The sequence below is a fragment of the Mandrillus leucophaeus genome, unplaced genomic scaffold (genome assembly GCF_000951045.1).
Source record: "Mandrillus leucophaeus isolate KB7577 unplaced genomic scaffold, Mleu.le_1.0 Scaffold420, whole genome shotgun sequence".
In the NCBI taxonomy this organism is placed as follows: Eukaryota; Metazoa; Chordata; class Mammalia; order Primates; family Cercopithecidae; genus Mandrillus; species Mandrillus leucophaeus.
The window spans coordinates 318,404-335,871 of record NW_012104477.1 but is presented as its reverse complement, the minus strand read 5'-3'; the positions used below and the strand labels follow the sequence as shown (position 1 = coordinate 335,871).

The following is a 17,468-nucleotide window of genomic DNA, read 5'->3' as shown; positions in this document are numbered from 1 at the left end:
AAAAGAAAGGAAGACCAGGTGAGGAGTAGGCCAAGGAGTGTTTTTTAAACTTACTGTTTTCTCTTTCCCAACAAGATTGTCATTTCTTTTAAAAAGTAGTTATCCTGAGGCCTATATTCATAGAATTCTGAAGGTGCCTTATCTCCTCTGATCTAGGGAGGTAAGCAGGGTTGAGCCTAGTAGTACTTGGATGGGAGACTACCTGGGAATACCAGGTGCGAAAGAAAGAAAAGAAAAGAGGAAAGAAAGAGAGAGAAAGAAAGAGAGAGGAAGGAAGGAAGGAGAAAGAGAGAGGAAGGAAGAGAGGAAGAAAGGAAGGAAGGAAGAAAGGAAGGAGGGAGGGAAGGAAGGAAGGGAGAGGAAGGAAGGAGAAAGAGAGAGAGGGAGGGAAGGAGGAAGGAAGGAAGAAAAAGAGAGAGAGGAAGGAAGGAGAAAGAGAGAGGGAGGGAGGGAGGAAGGAAGAAAGGAAGAAAAAGAGAGAGAGGAAGGAAGGAGAAAGAGAAGAAGGAAGGAAAAAAATGAAAGAGTGAAAATGAACAAGAGAAGAAGAAACCACAGTTGCTGCTATGTCCACCAGCCTCTCTGCATGTCCTGGCCTCAGCCCTGCTGAGCTCTGGTACTGACACAACCTTTCTTCCTTCCTAATTTCCTAATTGACTAGGCCAGTTGACAGGGCTTTTCTGTGCCGAGGAGGTAAATCTCAGGATATCTAGACTGAGGGGTGGAAGGAGCCTTCCAGGGCACACATGAGACATGGCAGGGCTAGGCTGCCAGTTTTATTTTGTTTTGATTTAGAGACACGATCTTGCTCTGTCATCCAGGCTGGAGTGCAGTGGCATGATTATAGCTCACTGCAGCCTTGACCTCCTGGGTCTCCAGCAATCCTTCTGTTTCATCCTCTTGAGTAGCTGGGACTACAGCTGCACACTACCACAGCCGGTCCATTTATTTTTATTTTTTGTAGTGACAAGGTCTTACGATTTTGCACAGACTGATCTTAAACTCTTGACCCCAAGTGATCCTACTGCCGTGGCCTCCAAAAGCATTGGGATTACAGGAGTGAGCCACTGTGCTGGACTTAGTCTGTCAGCTTTGAAGCTTTACATATGAACTCAGAGGGACTTGATTTCAGAGGCATCTGCCATGTGGCCCAGCAGAGCCCATTCAGAGGAAATGACAGTACAGTCAGGAGCTGGCTTCAAAGCCGCCCTCACTCCACGCCTTCCAGCAGCGCAGGTGCCGCCATCACAGGGCTCCCACTCTCAACTCCGCAGCCTCAGCCCCCTCAATTCTGAGGAGCAGAGCTGGTCTCCTGCCCTGACAGCTGCCATGCACAGCAAACTTATCTTGTTCCCACAGGTTGCACAACTGGGATAAATGACCCGGGATGAAGAAACCACTGGCGTCTAGGAACTTGTCTTAGACCGTTTTGTAGGGGAAATGACCTGCAGGGACTTTCCCCAGGGACCACATCCAGCTTTTCTTCCCTCCCAAGAGCCCAACAGGGAAGGCTCAGCATAAATAGCAGCCACCTCTCCCTGGCAGATAGGGACCCGCAGCTCAGTTCCAGCATAGATCAGGTGAGGAGCACACCAAGGAGTGATTTTAAAACTTACTCTGTTTTCTCTTTCCCAACAAGATTGTCATTTCCTTTAAAAAATAGTTATCCTGGGGCCTACAGCCATACCATTCTGAAGGTGTCTTATCTCCTCTGATCTAGGGAGGTAAGCAGGGTCGGCCTGGTAGTACTTGGATGGGAGACCACCTGGGAATACCAGGTCTAAAAGCTTTAAGAATAAAAAATTGTGATCTTACTTTGTGTTATCCCATGTTGAGTTCTGTGCTGGGCAGAAGGATCACACGGTAAATGCGTTGTTGGGAATTACAGGCTACTTGAGGGAGTGACAGTCTGGTCGTAACTCCCGCCTTCCTCCATCAATGCCACGTTGGCATCCTCTTACACAGTCAGGCTTTAGGGCTGATGGGTTCAGAACCAAGGGCTTCTGGCTCTGAGTGAGGTCCTGCTGCAAGGCTTCCTAGATGAGCCACTAAGATTCTAATAAGATCCAGTGGAAATAACCAGGCTCTCGTTGGAATATGAGTCCCAAGGAAAGCTGTGCCACTCTTGTGGGCGACTGCCTGACTTCTCCTTTCATTTCAGCACCATGAAGCTTCTCACGGGCCTGGTTTTCTGCTCCTTGGTCCTGGGTGTCAGCAGCCGAGACTGGTTTTCCTTCCTTGGTGAGGCTTATGATGGTAAGGCTTCAGAAGGTATGCAAGATTTCTGAAGAGAAGCATCATCCTGAACCTCATCAAATGAGGGAAACGATGCTTTCAGAAGGCTGCTTTTGAACCACAGAGTTGCTAGTGTCTGCGTTGCTAAGGCCTGTCATGAACTAGGCTTTGCTGGATTGCCCATCTCGGGTCTTTCAGAGCTGCTGGGAATATCTTCTTTCCCTGTAGTGCAGCTTCTTGGTGTGTTCAGTGGATGGATCAGTTTCAGAAGCCGCTGCAAGGTGTATCAAAAACACATCTCCTGAGCCGTAAGGGACGGGAGATCCAGTAACAACGCACACGGGGTATTTTTGTGCTTTCTTAAGGTTTGAGCCGCTGCCTTAGGTTGTGGTGCCCAACGTGCAGGATGTGCCGGGTGTCTGGGGAGCTGCTCAACAGCTTAGAGAGTCAGTCAGTTGCTCAGAGAAAGAACAATCATCCTTTCCAGGAGCAGCTGAGCTGTTTGTTTTGAGTAGAAGATGCAAAATAAGGCCTGCAATTGGTATAAAATGTCCCTCAGCATAAATCTCATAAGAGCATGACTAAGGCTGTTGACCCTTGTGTCTTCTTTCTTCTTCCTCCTTTGCTTTCCTAGTTGGATAATGTACAGGGCTCTTTAGCCTCGCTCTGTCAGGGGCTCCCTTCCTGGTTTGTTCCATTTCCATTCCTTCTCCAGCCTTCTTGACAGGAGATTGGAACTGATGTACATCAAACTCCCACAAGGATCAGAGAATCTTCTCATTGAATTTCAGAACGACTCTGTGAGGCAGGCATCTTTTCCTCTTTGAAGGTGACAAAGCTGAGGCTTAGAGCAGCTGAGACCGCTGCCCAGGGACTTACTGCCAGTCAGCAGGTGGCAGAGCAGAGGTTTGAGCCCAGCTGTGCTTGTGGTCAGAGCTCTTGCCAGGTAGACGCATCACTGACCAGCTCCTAGAGCTTGATGGTTATGAATCTCAGGCACACCTTGGCATCACCTGAACTACCCATGCCTGCAACTCCCCAACAGAGTCTGCAGAAACTGGCCTGGGGTGTGGCCTGGGCATTGGGACTTTCAGTTTCTCTCTGGGTGGTTAGAGAGTGCAGCCAAGGCTCACACCTGTAATTCCAGCACTTTGGGAGGCCAAGGTGGATGAATCACTTGAGGTCATGAGTTTCTGAGCAGCCTGGCCAACATGGTGAAACCCTGTCTCTACTAAAAACAGTAAAATGTAGCCAGGCATGGTGGCAGGCACCTGGAATCCCAGCTACTCGGGAGGCTGAAGCAGGAGAATCACTTGAACCCAGGAAGCAGAGGTTGTAGTGAGTTAGATCGCACCAGTGTGCTCCAGCCTGGGTGACAGAGCGAGACTCCGTCTAAAAAAACAAAAAAAGAAAGTACAGCCAAGGCCGAGCACCACTGCTCTATTGCTTCCTCAAGCAACCCACAGCATCAGTACAGCCTACTGAGAAAGTGTTTAGGGACTTTTATGCTCCTAGCAGTCACTGGGACTCAGGTCACAATGAGATGTATTCCATTTGCAAGAATATATATTTTAGTAGTCAGGGCGGAGGTGCTCTGTGTCTGCCACCTTTCTCAGCATCAGTATTTCATGTCACCACCTCATTCCTATACACTCCTGGATCTTATCACAGACAGCTTCATTCTATAGCAGTGGCTCTTCACCAGGGGACCTGGAGAAGCCAACTAGGATAAAGGAATGCGCTTCTCAACCCAAGGTATCCAAGGCTGCTACGATCGCAGGCTGAAAGCTTGAAGTCAGTGGAAGATTTGTCCTTTCATTCCCCTCTAAGGTGTTGTTGGATTTTTCATGTTCTCCTGATGTCCCTTCTGCCTTTCTATTCCTTTCCAGGGGCTCGGGACATGTGGAGAGCCTACTCTGACATGAAAGAAGCCAATTACATAAATTCAGACAAATACTTCCATGCTAGGGGGAACTATGATGCTGCCCAACGGGGACCTGGGGGTGCCTGGGCCGCAGAAGTGATCAGGTAACTGGAGTTCCTGGGTTGCCAGGGCTGGGTGAGCAGAGCTTGCCTGCCTTGGACAATCAGGAGGGAGGCGAGCTCCTTGTAGAGAAGTTAGAGGCTGCAGACCCTCCTCCTCTTGCCCTCTCTCTGCCTCTGTGCTCAGTGTGAGGGTCTGAGTGATGGTAGGAGCGAGTGATTCCTCACCCTCCCTCTCTGGATGCTGTTCATCCAGCCTAGGGGAGCCCAGCCTGGCTGAGTGGGGCGGTGTCTAGGCAGGGGCAGTGTTTTCACCACCATTTCCTTGGCCTTTCTGGGCTCCTCTCAGAGCCCTCCCTTGGAACGGGGAGAATGGGAGGGTGGGCTGTTGCTCACTGGCCTGGTGATTAATCTCCCTCTTGCCTGCCTGGACTACAGCAATGCCAGGGAGAATATCCAGAAACTCCTGGGACGTGGTGCGGAGGACACACTGGCTGATCAGGCTGCTAATGAATGGGGCAGGAGTGGCAAAGACCCCAATCACTTCCGACCTGCTGGCCTGCCTGAGAAGTACTGAGCTTCCTCTTCAGTCTGCTTTCAGGAGACCTGGCTGTGAGGCCCTCAGGGCAGGGACACAAAGCAGGGAGAGGGCACACAATAGGTATCTAATAAATACTTAAGAGGTGGAATTTGTGGAAACTGTGTTATTCTTTGTGGTATAGACTGCCTGTTTAGTACGAAGGGGTGATCCATGCACATCTAGGCGAAAGTGGAGCCTGGGTGGGTGGGAGACAACTCCTGGGCACACAGGGCATCCTGGGCATCCCTGATCAAGGGCATGATGAGTTCAGTGACCACTCCCACAGGATCCCAGGGGCTTCAGCAGCATCCCACCCCTTACCCCATGTGAGCAGCTGCCCAGTGAGTTTGTAGGAACCCCAGCCACATTCCCAGTGAGTTCAACTGCACCCCGGCACGTTTTGCTGTCACCTCAATGGAGAGCTCCTTGCTTGTCAGCTTTGGCTTGTGGCACCCAGCAAAAGCTTCCTGCCACTCAGTGGCTACAGCCACACACTCTCCAGCAAGATTTAATCTCAGCCTTGTGAGGAGCCCTTTCCCAAATGTATTTCTATGTTCTTTATCCCTTAGTAGCTAATCTCATGTTAGTTGGTAATAACTCTGTTAAACCCGTCCTTTTATATCTGTGGCTACATCAATCGTCTTACACCACTCACCCACCCCCTCGCCCAGGTCATGCAGAGGCCTCGCCAGTCGTTTTATTGCTATTCCCAGGCCTCTGTGTGCCCAGATCTCTTCACTGCCCTGTCAGTTGTGTCCCGTCCCCTTCTCCACCTCCTGGCCTTGTCCTCAATGACCTTTCCATGAGGCTTTGGAAAGCCTCATCCCAAGAGTCCTGGCAACTGATACAATTAGTCTCATCAACACTAGCCCCTACTCCTGATCTCATTTTAAAATTTTATTTTCTTATTTTCTTATTTTTTGTTTAGGAACATCAACCTGCTTCCGACTGACCCAATTTTTAAAGTTTCTCTTTATTCTCCCTAAAGAATGGCTCTCCCATTTGTTTCCCTCATCTTTTTTTTCACTGACTTAGAATTCATGTCCAGACAAAAATTCTACTTCCTTGAAGAGCCTTCCCAGTAGCCATGAACCACACTCTGGGGCAGTTTGTGGCTCCCGAGCACTTTGTTCACACCTGCTGGTTCATCTTTACCCCCTAGTCTCAGAACTGGTTTTGTATGTCAGTTCCCCTGCTGGACTGGAAGTCCCTCTAACACAGCTAGCATTTGAACAGTTCATAAAAAACACTTTCATTTCTATGGTCCTGTGTAACTGTTCACAAGATACATTAGTCTCACTCATTGTCGTTTGACAATGTTTATTGTTCTAAAGAGGAAGTGAGACATGTAGGTGGACACAACACAGTAAGAGCCTCAATACAGGCACACAGTGGTGGCAGTTCAACTCTGCTGGGATATGGAAGGCCAGTGAATAGTAACTAGAATCACTGCCATCTTTTACATTGCAATTGCAAGACTGTGTCCTATACTTTATATGCTTTATCTGATTGACACCGCAAAGAAACCTTTGATGTTCTCAGGTGGATAAACAGGTTTAGAGGTATGTGCTCAGGACCTTCTCCAAGGTCACACATGTAACAGGTGCAGAGCCAGGACTACAGCCTGGTTTGTCTGACTCCAGAACCTGCGATACGCTGAACAAGGCCAAGAGGTTCAGCAGTGGAGACCTCCTCTCTTCTTCAGGAAGACAGGGAACATGGTAAGAGCAGTGAATTCCATAAGCATGGGACCCCATCATACTTCATTTTTTGTAAAATTAGTTCCTTGATTAGAAGCAATGCCTTTGGGTCTCTCACTATTGAGTAAGTGTGGATGTGCCACCCTCCCTAGTACCCCAGAGTGCAGTTGGAGGCTTTCCTAGAAACTAGAGGTTGAGGATCCTTCAGTAGTTCCTATACCAAGCCATAAGCCATGCTGCATCTGGAGATAGGGTCAGGGAGCTCTGCTGAACAGATGGGGAGGACATCAGAGTGGGAGGAAAAGGAAGCAGGTCATGTGGCGAGAGAGAAGACCCAGCCTGCCATGATGGCTGGGCAACTACTCTTTTTTTCTTTTTTTTTTTGAGACAGAGTCTCGCTCTGTCGCCCGGGCTGGAGTGCAGTGGCCGGATCTCAGCTCACTGCAAGCTCCGCCTCCCGGGTTCACGCCATTCTCCCGCCTCAGCCTCCAAAGTAGCTAGGACTACAGGCGCCCGCCACCTCACCCGGCTAGTTTTTTGTATTTTTTTTAGTAGAGATGGGGTTTCACCGTGTTAGCCAGGATGGTCTCCATCTCCTGACCTCGTGATCCGCCCGTCTCGGCCTCCCAAAGTGCTGGGATTACAGGCTTCAGCCACCGCATCCGGCCGTAACTACTGTTTCTTATCTAATACACCCTCAACTTAGATAACAGACTAAGTCTAGGTGACAAAACCTCAAAGAATAGCAGACTCTCCCCACTGCACCCGCTTCCCACCTCCGCCACCTTTCCACAATTCTTAGCAAGGGTTCTCCCGAAAAGAAAGCGGAAACAAAGTCTTGCGTGCAGGTATTTTATTTGGGGAGTGAACCTGGGGAGCAGGAGTAAGACAGTGGAGTAAAACAGGGAGGAGCAAAGCCAATACAGGGACACATTATACAGCTGGCCATGCAGAAGAGCTACATAACTGATGCCAATGGGACCTTCAGAGGAACGTGTAAAAAGTGTCTCAGTGCTCTCCATTAGGAGTCCAAAATGAAAGGCACCTAGCAATTGGCTTCCATCTCCCTTTGGTCAAAGGTGGCCCCACCATTGTTAACTTTTCTGCATTTCTTGGCTATGCACACATGAGTGTCCAGTGGGTTTACCTGGAGTAGGAAGTAGAAGGTCCACGGAGCAGACCCAAAGCAAGGTGCTACCAGGTTGTACCTGCATGAAATGAATCAAAGCCTGTGGTAGAACTCATCGATGTAGCAGTGGCTGGAGAAAGGGGAGGGGGCCAGCAGGTCCGAAGTAGTTGATAGGCTGCATCTGATACACAGTGCAAAGCTTTGCTTTTTGAAAGTAAGGTCTGGACACAGCAAGTTCACTCAGGAACAAAGGAATGGATTGGATCTTAAGACTGAAAATAAAAGAGACAAGAAGAAACTATACTGGGTAGCCAAGATGGGGAAAGAGGCAGGGCGACTGGGAGAGAGAGAGAAATGTAAACCACCATGGACTAATGAAACCTGCCATAACCCTTGTGGTCCCACACAGATGCCACTCCCAGGGGCAACATGATCCGGGGCACAGTGCTCCATAAGACACTGAAGGAATTTAGGGATGCTATGGGGCTTTAATAGGTGTAGGGACATGGTGACTTTCCTAGCAACAAGATTGTAACACACTACATAATCTTTTGCTTGAAATAACTTTTTTTTGTTCTCTTACAACATAGGTACTTTGTTAGAGGTTGGGGTAAAATGAGGGTAATATGATGGCCTTTATGGTTAGGGGATACAAGGAATACATGAATCTTATGCCCAATCAAACCCACAAGGTCCCCAATGGAGATAAGTTCTGAGGACAATGACCAGTACTCTACTGTTGGTTGGGGTTTGGCCCCAAACTTCAAAGCAGAACTCCGGTAAGCTGGGCTGCACTGCACAGTCTGGGCTAGAAGTCTAAGAGGACTTCTTTCAAAATCAGTCTCCAACCCCTCAGATCAGAAAGGCCATTCCAGTCAGTCCCCACCAGCCCTGGAGGAAGCGAACCAGAGAGCATGAGCTTGTGTTGGACCCACTCAGAGCCAAGTTTCCATTGCGCGCCTCATAGGCTTTTTCCAAAATTAGAAAAGGACAGACAGACCGGTGAGACCTGCTCTCCTTCACTTCCATTAGTAGGGTAAGGCTAACTTGCTTTAACAAAGATACTCCAAAATACAGAATGTTAAGGAATATACAAACTTACGTCACACTTAACAGTTTGTGATGAGTATTTCAGCTGCCAGGGACTTCCGCTCCGTACTTTCAGGTTCCTACCAAGTTGTTGGCTCTACCATACTTTAGACTGACCCTTGCTACTCAAAGTGTGATCCAAGGACCAGAGGCATCAGCATTGCCTGGGATCTTGCCAGAAACGGACAGTCTCAGGCACTACCCCAGATCTACTGTGGCAGTCAGGAGCTCCTACCTAATTTGTAGGAACTACTGCAAAATAAAAATGTGGGAACTTGTGGAGAAGCCAAAAAGGAAAAAAAATATGGGGACCCTTGTCAATCAATTATTAAAAATTTCAAAAGAGTGAAAGCAGAACATTAAACCAAGTGGGGGGCCCTCATAAGCTTGGGGTTCTGACAATTATATGGCCCTCGCATCCGTGTGAGGCGGACAGAATCCTGAGGACATTTCAGCAGGTGGGCAATGGGTGAAAAGCCACACCAGGGTTGAACAGGAACATATGCAAAAAGTGCAAAGTGCAGAACGTACATGAGGAATGGAGGACCCAGGACAAGGGATAAACTTGGGCTCTGAAACTGAGAAAAAGTTCGAAAATATATCACAGAGGGCCTTAAATGCCAAGCCCAAGGGCATGGGCTGTGCTCTGAAAACAGAGGGGAGGTGCTGAAAGTGTCTGACTGGCAAATGGCATGACTGGGCCCCAAGAAGACAAAGATTCTGGCAGTGCATCTGCAAGTAACTTCCCATGAGAGCAAGATAAACACTGTTTCTCAGGGGCTGTGGTGCATCTATACACAAGGATGACTCAATATCTAAATCTCCGAACAGTGTGGGGGTGGAGGGTAAGTTGAGGGAGGTTAAATTAGTCCATTGAGGCCGGGCACAGTGGCTCACACCTGTAATCACAGCACTTTGGGAGGCCCAGGTGGGCAGATTAATTGAGGTCAGGAGTTCGAGATCAGCCTGGCCAACACAGTGAAACCCCATCTCTACTAAAAATACAAACATTAGTCAGGCATGGTGGTGAACACCTGTAATCCCAGCTACTCGGTAGGCTGAGGCAGGAGAATCACTTGAAACCAGGAGGTTGCAGTGAGCCGAGATCACATCATTGCATTCCAGCCTGGGTGACAGAGTGAGCCTCCATCTCAAAAATAAAATAAAAATAAAAATAAATTAGTCCCTTGATCTATAGATTTCAGGTTTGGGGCAGGGTCTCTATCAATTGTTTTGTTTTGTTTTTTTGAGACGGACTCTCACTCTGTCACCCAGGCTGGACTGCAGTGGTGCAATTTCAGCCCACTGCAACCTCTGCCTCCCGGGTTCAAGCGATTCTCATGTCTCAGCCTCCTGAGTAGCTGGGACTACAGGTGTGTGCCAGCATGCCCAGCTAATTTTTTTTTTTTTTAACAGAGTCTCGCTGTGTGGCCCAGGCTGGAGAGCAGTGGTGCAATCTCAGCTCACTGCAACCTCCACCTCCCGGGTTCAAGTGATTCTCCTGCTTCATCCTCCCAAGTAGCTGGGACTACAGGAACCCACCACCATGCCCAGTTTTTTGTTGTTGTTTTTTTTTTGTATTTTTAGTAGAGACAGGGTTTCACTATGTTGGTCAGGCTGGTCTTGAACTCCTGATCTCAGATGATCTGCTGCCTTGGCCTCCCAAAGTGCTGGGATTACTAGTGTGAGCCACCGTGCCTGGCCAGCCATTGTATTTTTAACAAGCTCCTGTGGTGATTCTGATATGTAGCCAGGTTTGTGAACCACCTGACTGGGTGACATCTAAGATTGTTTACATTTATTGTGCTGAGATGAACTGGTGGCAGTAATGGGATGTCAGTGGTTAGAGGTGAAGAGAGGAAGGTCACTTAAGACTGCTGTAATGGGCCAGGCACAGTGTCTCACACCTGTAATCCAAGCACTTTAGGAGGCCAAGGGAAGTGGATCACCTGAGGTCGGGAGTTCCAGACCAGTCTGACCAACATGGAGAAATCCCAGCTAATATATAATTAATTTAAATAATAATTATAAATTAGCTGGGTGTGGTGGCACATGCCTATAATCGCAGCTACTCGAGAGGCTGAGGCAGGAGAATCGCTTGAACCCAGGAGGCGGAGGTTGCTGTGAGCCGAGATGACGCCATTGCACTCCAGCCTGGGTAACAAGAGTGAAACTCCATCTCCAAAAAAAAAAAAAAAAAGACTGTGGCAATAGTCTAGGCAAGAAGTAATGAGAACATGGGCTGGTGGCAAGAGACAATGGGAAAAAAATGACTAATGGAAAAAAACACCAGCAAGGCAGAATTGAGAGGATGTACCTAGTAATTAGAAGTGAGCATAGAGGAGGAGGAAGAGGCAAGGATGACTACTACAAGGTTTTGAGCCTTGACCAGGGGAGTCACAAATTTAACACATGCAAGGAAATTATTAATTTCAATTTTCATCTTCCCACTGTCTCTGGCTCATGTAAATCCAATGTCTATGGGTCTGAAAACTACCAGGTCCAACGACGACATCTCAAACCTTTCTAACAAGAGTTAACATTATTACCTATATGCTATGTCACAGGCACTGTACCCTATATTTCCATCTCCTTTAATTCTCACTAAAGAGGAGCTCTAACACCTCACTCTTTCTTTGTGCTATTCATTATCTCATCTAATCCTCAAAATACCCTGAATCAGAGCTACTATCATCCCAATTTTACAGATGAGAACACTAAAACTTAGAGAAACAAAGGAACTTCCCAAGGTCATAAAGCAAAAGAGAGCACAGATATTCAAACCAAGGCAGTCAGCCTCCGAACACAAGCTCTCAGCCACTATGCTGCCCTGTACAACAGTGGTCAGATCTGGAAACAAAAGCGAAAGGGAGGTAACCATGAATCACAATCTGCCTAGAACTTTCAGGCAAGTGAAAGAAAGACACAAATTCTATTTAAAAACTAATACCCAAATAGACTGCAAGTTTAAATGTTTAACTGAAGATTTTTTTTTTTCATCTAGCCCAAAATATCATGAAGGTGATTTCTGTTTGTTTGCCTTGGAAAACAAATTCAAGTGACAAGATTTGTTTTTGTTTGTTATACTAGAAATTTCTCTCCATACCCTTTATCAAATGAGAATTGCTGTGCCTTGAGAAAGTCTGTGAGGAAATGATTGCACAATTGTGCCAGTTCACGCTGTCTGCTTGCCATGGGACTTCCTCTGGGCCTTCTTGTAGTCACTGTGCTGACCATGGACAGGGGCTCTCACCCTTATCTCAGTATAGACGCACATTTCAACATAATCCAATAGAGCCAAAAGGCAAATTATGCTAGTGGGAAGGTTTTCCATACTTCCCAGAATTCTCCCATCCAAGTACTAACCAGGCCCGACCCTGCTTAGCTTCCGAGATCAGACCAGATTGGGCGCGTTCAGGGTGGTATGGCCATAGACTACTTCCCAGAATTCTAAGAATTATCCTTTCCCTGACAATCTCTTTAATCCATATGGTTACATCATATCTAGGAGTAATGTGTAAGTTTAACAGTGATTTGTGTCCATATTCTCTGGTTGTGTTACAAATGAAAAAAAGAGTTGAATTGTTCAGTGCATCCAACGCTTTACTTACTCCACACCTTTCAGCAAAAATGCTCACAATAAACCTCCTGTCTACGTTCTGCTCAAATGAAAACTTTAGTCATACTTTACATTTATTATTAATATAACATGCTATGTAAATGTACAGGAGCCTGACAAATGACAATCTACTTACATAATTTAAATAATACAAGTGCTTGCTGCAGTCTTTATTAGTACACAGCTTTGTTATGGCTTCTTAGAAATAATTTTTAAAAGTGCATGATTCTTGTGGGCTACTCTGTTTAGGAAAGATTACAGATAACACATTTCTAAGAATGAATTAGTCAGCTGTATATAGGTTCAGATTAGAAAATATTAAATAAACACAGGGAAAAACATTTTAAATTAGCTTAATTTATATATGAAGACATTTTATTTAATTTATTTTTCAGACAGGGTCTTTCTCTGTCACCCAGACTGGAGTGCAATGGCACAAACATATCTCATTGCAGCCTGGACCTCCTGGCCGCAAGTACTATGCCCAGCTAATTTTTTTATTTTTTGTAGAGATGAGTTCTCACTATGTTGCCCAGGCTGGTCTTGAACTCCTGGTCTCAAGTGATCCTCCCATCTTTACCTTCCAAAGGGTTGGGATTACAGGCCTGAGTCACTGCACCCAGTCCCATTTTACTTAAATATCAAATTCAAATCTTCAGTGTTCTACTTATTTTGGGTTTGTTAATTCCATTATACAAGGTCTTATTTCAGTAATTTCCATACTGTGTCAGACAAGATATAAAAATAATTCAACTCCAGGCAATAATACTATCTGTCTTCATGTGACCAGGATGAAAAGCTTCTGCTCCCAACATGGAAGCCACAGTAAGAAAAGAATCTCTCTAATCCACTAGCAACAAGCAATTGATACTGTAGTTCGGAATAATACTAGGACATTAACATTCTAATTCCAGCAAACAAGGACTGACTCTTTTCAAAATTCAACTTTGGTTAAGAAATGCTGAGTACAACTTTGGTTAAGAAACACTGAGGTCAGGGATAAAGAGTCACAGATGCCAATGCCAAGGGTACAGACACTGACAAAAGTGGCTCCAATAAGATGGCAGGATTTGAGGGTGGTGTCTTTACTTCAATAACAAATGCATTCAGAAGGTTCAGGAACATGATTTAGCTTTTCTCAAAATGTCATAACATCCTGCTGAATCTTCTCCCACTAGGCCTGCTGGGACCAGAGAAACCGATCACATTTTTCAAGCATGCTTTGTATCAGGGCCCTGAAATCCCAAATAAAAGAAACAAGCAAATTTAGTTGTCATTGTTCATTCTTCACAGAAAACTTAAAAACTACAGAGTTTCAGAGGATTCAAAAAGTTGACTGACTCTGTGCATCAAAAGACACAATCCACAGAGTGAAAAGGCAACCTACAGAATGGAAGAAAATATTTGCAAATCATATATCTGACAAGGGATTAACGTCCAGAATATCAGAGAACTCTTACAGCAACAACAACAAAAACACCCAACCCGATTCAAAATGGGCAAAGGACTTGAATAAGTATTTCTCCAAAGACAATTATATAAATGGTCAATAAGCATATGAAAAGATGTTCAACATCTCTAATCACTAGAAAAATGCAAATCAAAACCACAATGAGGTAGTACCTGACACCCACTGGGATAGCTACTATTTAACAAAAAACAACAACAGAAAATGACAAGTGTAGGGCTAGCACATGGAGAAACTGGAACCCTCGTGCACTGCCAGCAGGAAAGTAAAACAGTGCAGTCTCTACAGAACAGTATGGTGGTTCCTCAAAACATTAAAAATAGAATTATCATATGATTCCAGAATTCCGCTTTCAGGTATATACCCAAAAGAACTGAAAGCAGTATCTGGAAGACATATTTGTATACTCATATTCATAGTAGTGTTATTCACAATACCCAGGAAGCGGAAGCAATTCAAGTGTCTGTCAACAGATGAATGGATAAACAAAAGGTGGCATATATATACAACAGAATATTATTCAGCGTTAAGTAGAAAGGAAATTCTGACACATGCTACAACATGGATAAACCTTTAGGATGATATACTCAGTGAAATAGGCCAGTCACAAAAGGACAAATGTATTAATTCCACTGAGATGAGGTATTTAGAATAGTAAAATTAATAAAAACAGAAAGTAGAACTGTGGTTGCCAGGGGCTAGGTAGAGGAAGTAAGTTGCTGTTTAATGGGTGTAGAGTTTCAGTTTTGCAAAATGAAAAAGTTCTAGAGACTGGATGCAAAACAATGTGAATATACTTAATACCACTGAGCTGAACATTTTTAAATTGTTAAGATGATAAATTTTATGTGTATTATACCACACACACACACACACACACAAAGACTGAGACATTAGGTACCTGGTAATTTTTTTTTTTTTTTTCAGAGTTTCATTCTCGTTGCCCAGGCAGGAGTGCAATGGCATGATTTTGGCTCACTGCAATCTCCGCCTGCTGAGTTAACCAATTCTCCTGCCTCAGCTTCCCGAGTAGCTGGGATTTACAGGTGTCCACCACCACGTCCAGTTAATTTTTTTGAATTTTTTTTTAATAGAGACAGGGTTTCACTATGTTGGTCAGGCTGGTCTCGAACTCCTGACCTCAGGTTATCCACCTGCCTCAGCCTCCCAAAGTGCTGGGATTATAGGCATAAGCCACTGTACCCAGCCAGGTACCAGTAATTTTTTTTTTGAGATGGAATCTCGCTCTGTCACCAGGCTAGAGTACAGTGGCACATTCTCGGCTCACTGCAACCTCCACCTCCCGAGTTCAAGCAATTCTCCTGCCTCAGCCTCCCAAGTAGCTGGGACTATAGACACGCACCAACACGCCCAGCTAATTTTTGTTTTTGTTTTTTTTTTCTTTTAGCAGAGACGGGGTTTCACCATGTTGGCCAGGATGGTCTCAATCTCTTGACCTCGTGATCCGCCCACCACAGCCTCACAAAGCGCTGGGATTACAGGCGTGAGCCACCACAACCAGCCTGGTACCAGTAATATTTTTAAAGAATCAAGGACACATCAGATTATTCTGGTTAATCTGAACAGCATCTTGGTCATGACTGTGAATGAAATATTACTTTAGCCTCTTCCCTTAATTACCAGTTCAGTCTCAGTCTCCTCATGTTAGTGATGGGTCGGGACTAACTGATCTCCACATCTACCTCTGAATGTCTGGCATTCTACCTTCTCCAAGTACCATGCAGAGGGTAGGACAAACTGGTGTTACCTCTGCCTTTTCTCGGCAATCCTCAGGACATCGCAGGTTCTGGTAAACTTCTCTGACAACTCAAGGGCCAGACCACATTCCTGTAGCAGTGACCAAGCCCGATCTGGGCCCATGGCCTTAGCTAACAGAAGTGCCACATTCTCCACGTTGATGGGGGAAGGCCCATCACTGAGGCTCCCATTTAGTGACTCCTGGGGGGCTGGCCTCGTGCTCTTGTTCTGTATGAGATGAAGGAGAAGCTTCCATTCCTCCACAGTCTCTGGGATCCAACCTAAACACACACAGGGAAATGTCAGTTTGACCACTCTTAGCACACTGACTGGATATAAGAGATGGTCGAAACTGTGAAAATGTTTAATGCCAAAACATAAAAATATTCAAGAACATAATCTCATCACCCTAACACAAGTTATTTTCTGAAAATTTGTTGTATAAATTGTTCATGAGAAAGAGAAGTCACAAAATTAACTTTGATTTTTTTTTTTTTTTTAAGAGAGACAGGGTCTCACTACCATGTTGCCCAGGCTGGTCTTGAACTCCTGAGCTCAAGCAATCCTCCCACCTCAGCCTCCCAAAGTGCTGGGATTATAGGCATGAGCTACCACACCCGGGCAGCTTCAGAATTCTTTCAACCACTCAGTAATTACCCAGGGCATGTCCTATGCTAGGCACTGGATATGTAATGATGAACAAAAGAGACACAATCCCTGTACTCTTGTGGAGCTTACAGTATAGTATAGGAAACAAAACTTAAAACACATAAGTAAATATATACTTATAAAGTATGCTAAGCACTATGAAAAAAAAGAACAAGGAAGCATCAGAGAGAATGGCTAATAAGGGCTCTATGAGGAAGTGACATTGAAGCAGAAAGCTAAAAGATCAGATAAGCTTAGAGGACATATGCATGGGGCCCACATAATGTGAAAACTTGGAGTGGAGGCCATCAGAAATAAAGAGGCCTACACTTCTGATAAAGGAAACACGGAAGACAATGTGACACAGGAAAGAACTTGATGAATTCAATGAATTTTTCTTTTCCTTTTTTTTTTTTTGAGACCAACTTTAAAATTCAACACAAACCTAGCATGTTTCTTCTCCAAATATTCAAATCTTGGAAGTCTTCCTTGACTCTTCCCCCTCCTTCATTTGCTATATCCAGTATCAGCATGTCCCACCGCATTTTCCTTTGAAATGCCCACTGGATGTGCTCCTTTTGCTGCCCTACTAATCACCATTTTTTTGCGGGGGGGCACTCTGTTGCCCAGGCTGGAGTGCAGTGGTGCGATCTCAGCTCACTGCAACCTCCGTCTCCCAGGTTCAAGCAATTCTTCTCCTCAGCCTCTCAAGTAGCTGGGATCACAAGCATAAGCCACCATGCCCAGTTAATTTTTGTATTTTTAGTAGAGACGGGGTTTCACCATGTTGGCCAGGCTTGTCTCAAACTCCTGACCTCAGGTGATCCACCCACCTCGGCCTCTGAAAGTGCTGGAATTACAAGCGTGAGCCACCATGTCTGGCCAGAATCATCTTTAATTAATGGGAAATTAAAAACAAAACAAAACAAAAAGCCTAGGCATACATTTTGGAGGAAGTCCTTGGTCTGAACCCCAGCTCCAGCATTTACTGTTAGTAGCTGTGTGATTTTGGGCCAATTAACTGTCCCTTCTGTACCTCAGTTATCTGGAAAGTGGAAATAATAGTAACTATCCCCAGAGTTTATCTCATTTAAAACAACATATGGAAAGCACATAGTATAGTGCCTAACACATAGTAGGCACTCATGAAATAGAAAAGTTGCCTGTAGTTTATTCTTAATTGTGATTTCGTAACATATCAAGGGCTATAGGTAAAAAACAAAAAACAAAAAACAAACACAAAAAACTCCACAAATGTG

General features: G+C 45.4%; 2 protein-coding genes across 8 annotated transcripts in view; one reads left to right on the top strand and one right to left on the bottom strand.

Moving 5' to 3' along the window:
- Nucleotides 1–1,506: 1,506 nt before the first annotated feature.
- LOC105548744 (serum amyloid A-2 protein) lies at nucleotides 1,507–17,455 on the top strand. Of its 5 annotated transcripts, none has more exons than XR_001007440.1 (5): nucleotides 1,510–1,580; nucleotides 2,162–2,256; nucleotides 4,125–4,263; nucleotides 4,657–4,901; nucleotides 17,421–17,455. XR_001007440.1 is itself a non-coding variant. In XM_011992920.1 (5 exons), exons 3-5 carry the CDS (start codon nucleotides 2,166–2,168, stop codon nucleotides 4,793–4,795), a joined length of 369 nt encoding a protein of 122 aa, XP_011848310.1. In that variant the 5' UTR covers nucleotides 1,548–1,580; nucleotides 1,664–1,724; nucleotides 2,162–2,165; the 3' UTR covers nucleotides 4,796–4,917. The 5 variants fall into 5 exon arrangements, 3 of the variants coding, with proteins under 3 accessions (XP_011848308.1, XP_011848310.1, XP_011848309.1); XR_001007441.1 differs by lacking the exon at nucleotides 17,421–17,455 and adding an exon at nucleotides 6,151–6,161; XM_011992920.1 differs by lacking the exon at nucleotides 17,421–17,455 and adding an exon at nucleotides 1,664–1,724 and having other exon boundaries at nucleotides 1,548–1,580; nucleotides 4,657–4,917.
- HPS5 (Hermansky-Pudlak syndrome 5) overlaps nucleotides 12,302–17,468 on the bottom strand; it is a 44,552-nt gene continuing 39,385 nt past the window's right edge. For all 3 annotated transcript variants that reach the window (XM_011992922.1, XM_011992924.1, XM_011992923.1), the window contains 2 exons: nucleotides 15,572–15,842; nucleotides 12,302–13,570 (listed from right to left, as the gene is read on the bottom strand). In XM_011992922.1, the coding sequence (XP_011848312.1) occupies nucleotides 13,510–13,570; nucleotides 15,572–15,842 (332 nt within the window). In that variant the 3' untranslated portion in view covers nucleotides 12,302–13,509. The remainder of the gene's footprint in view (nucleotides 13,571–15,571; nucleotides 15,843–17,468) is intronic.

Excerpts from the sequence above, each read along its gene's own strand:
- LOC105548744 (XM_011992920.1), top strand. The coding sequence starts at position 2,166 with ATGAAGCTTCTCACGGGCCTGGTTTTCTGCTCCTTGGTCCTGGGTGTC. Across the intron at positions 2,257-4,124 it reads CCTTGGTGAGGCTTATGATG|GGGCTCGGGACATGTGGAGA; the intron begins GTAAGGCTTCAG and ends ATTCCTTTCCAG. Across the intron at positions 4,264-4,656 it reads TGGGCCGCAGAAGTGATCAG|CAATGCCAGGGAGAATATCC; the intron begins GTAACTGGAGTT and ends CCTGGACTACAG.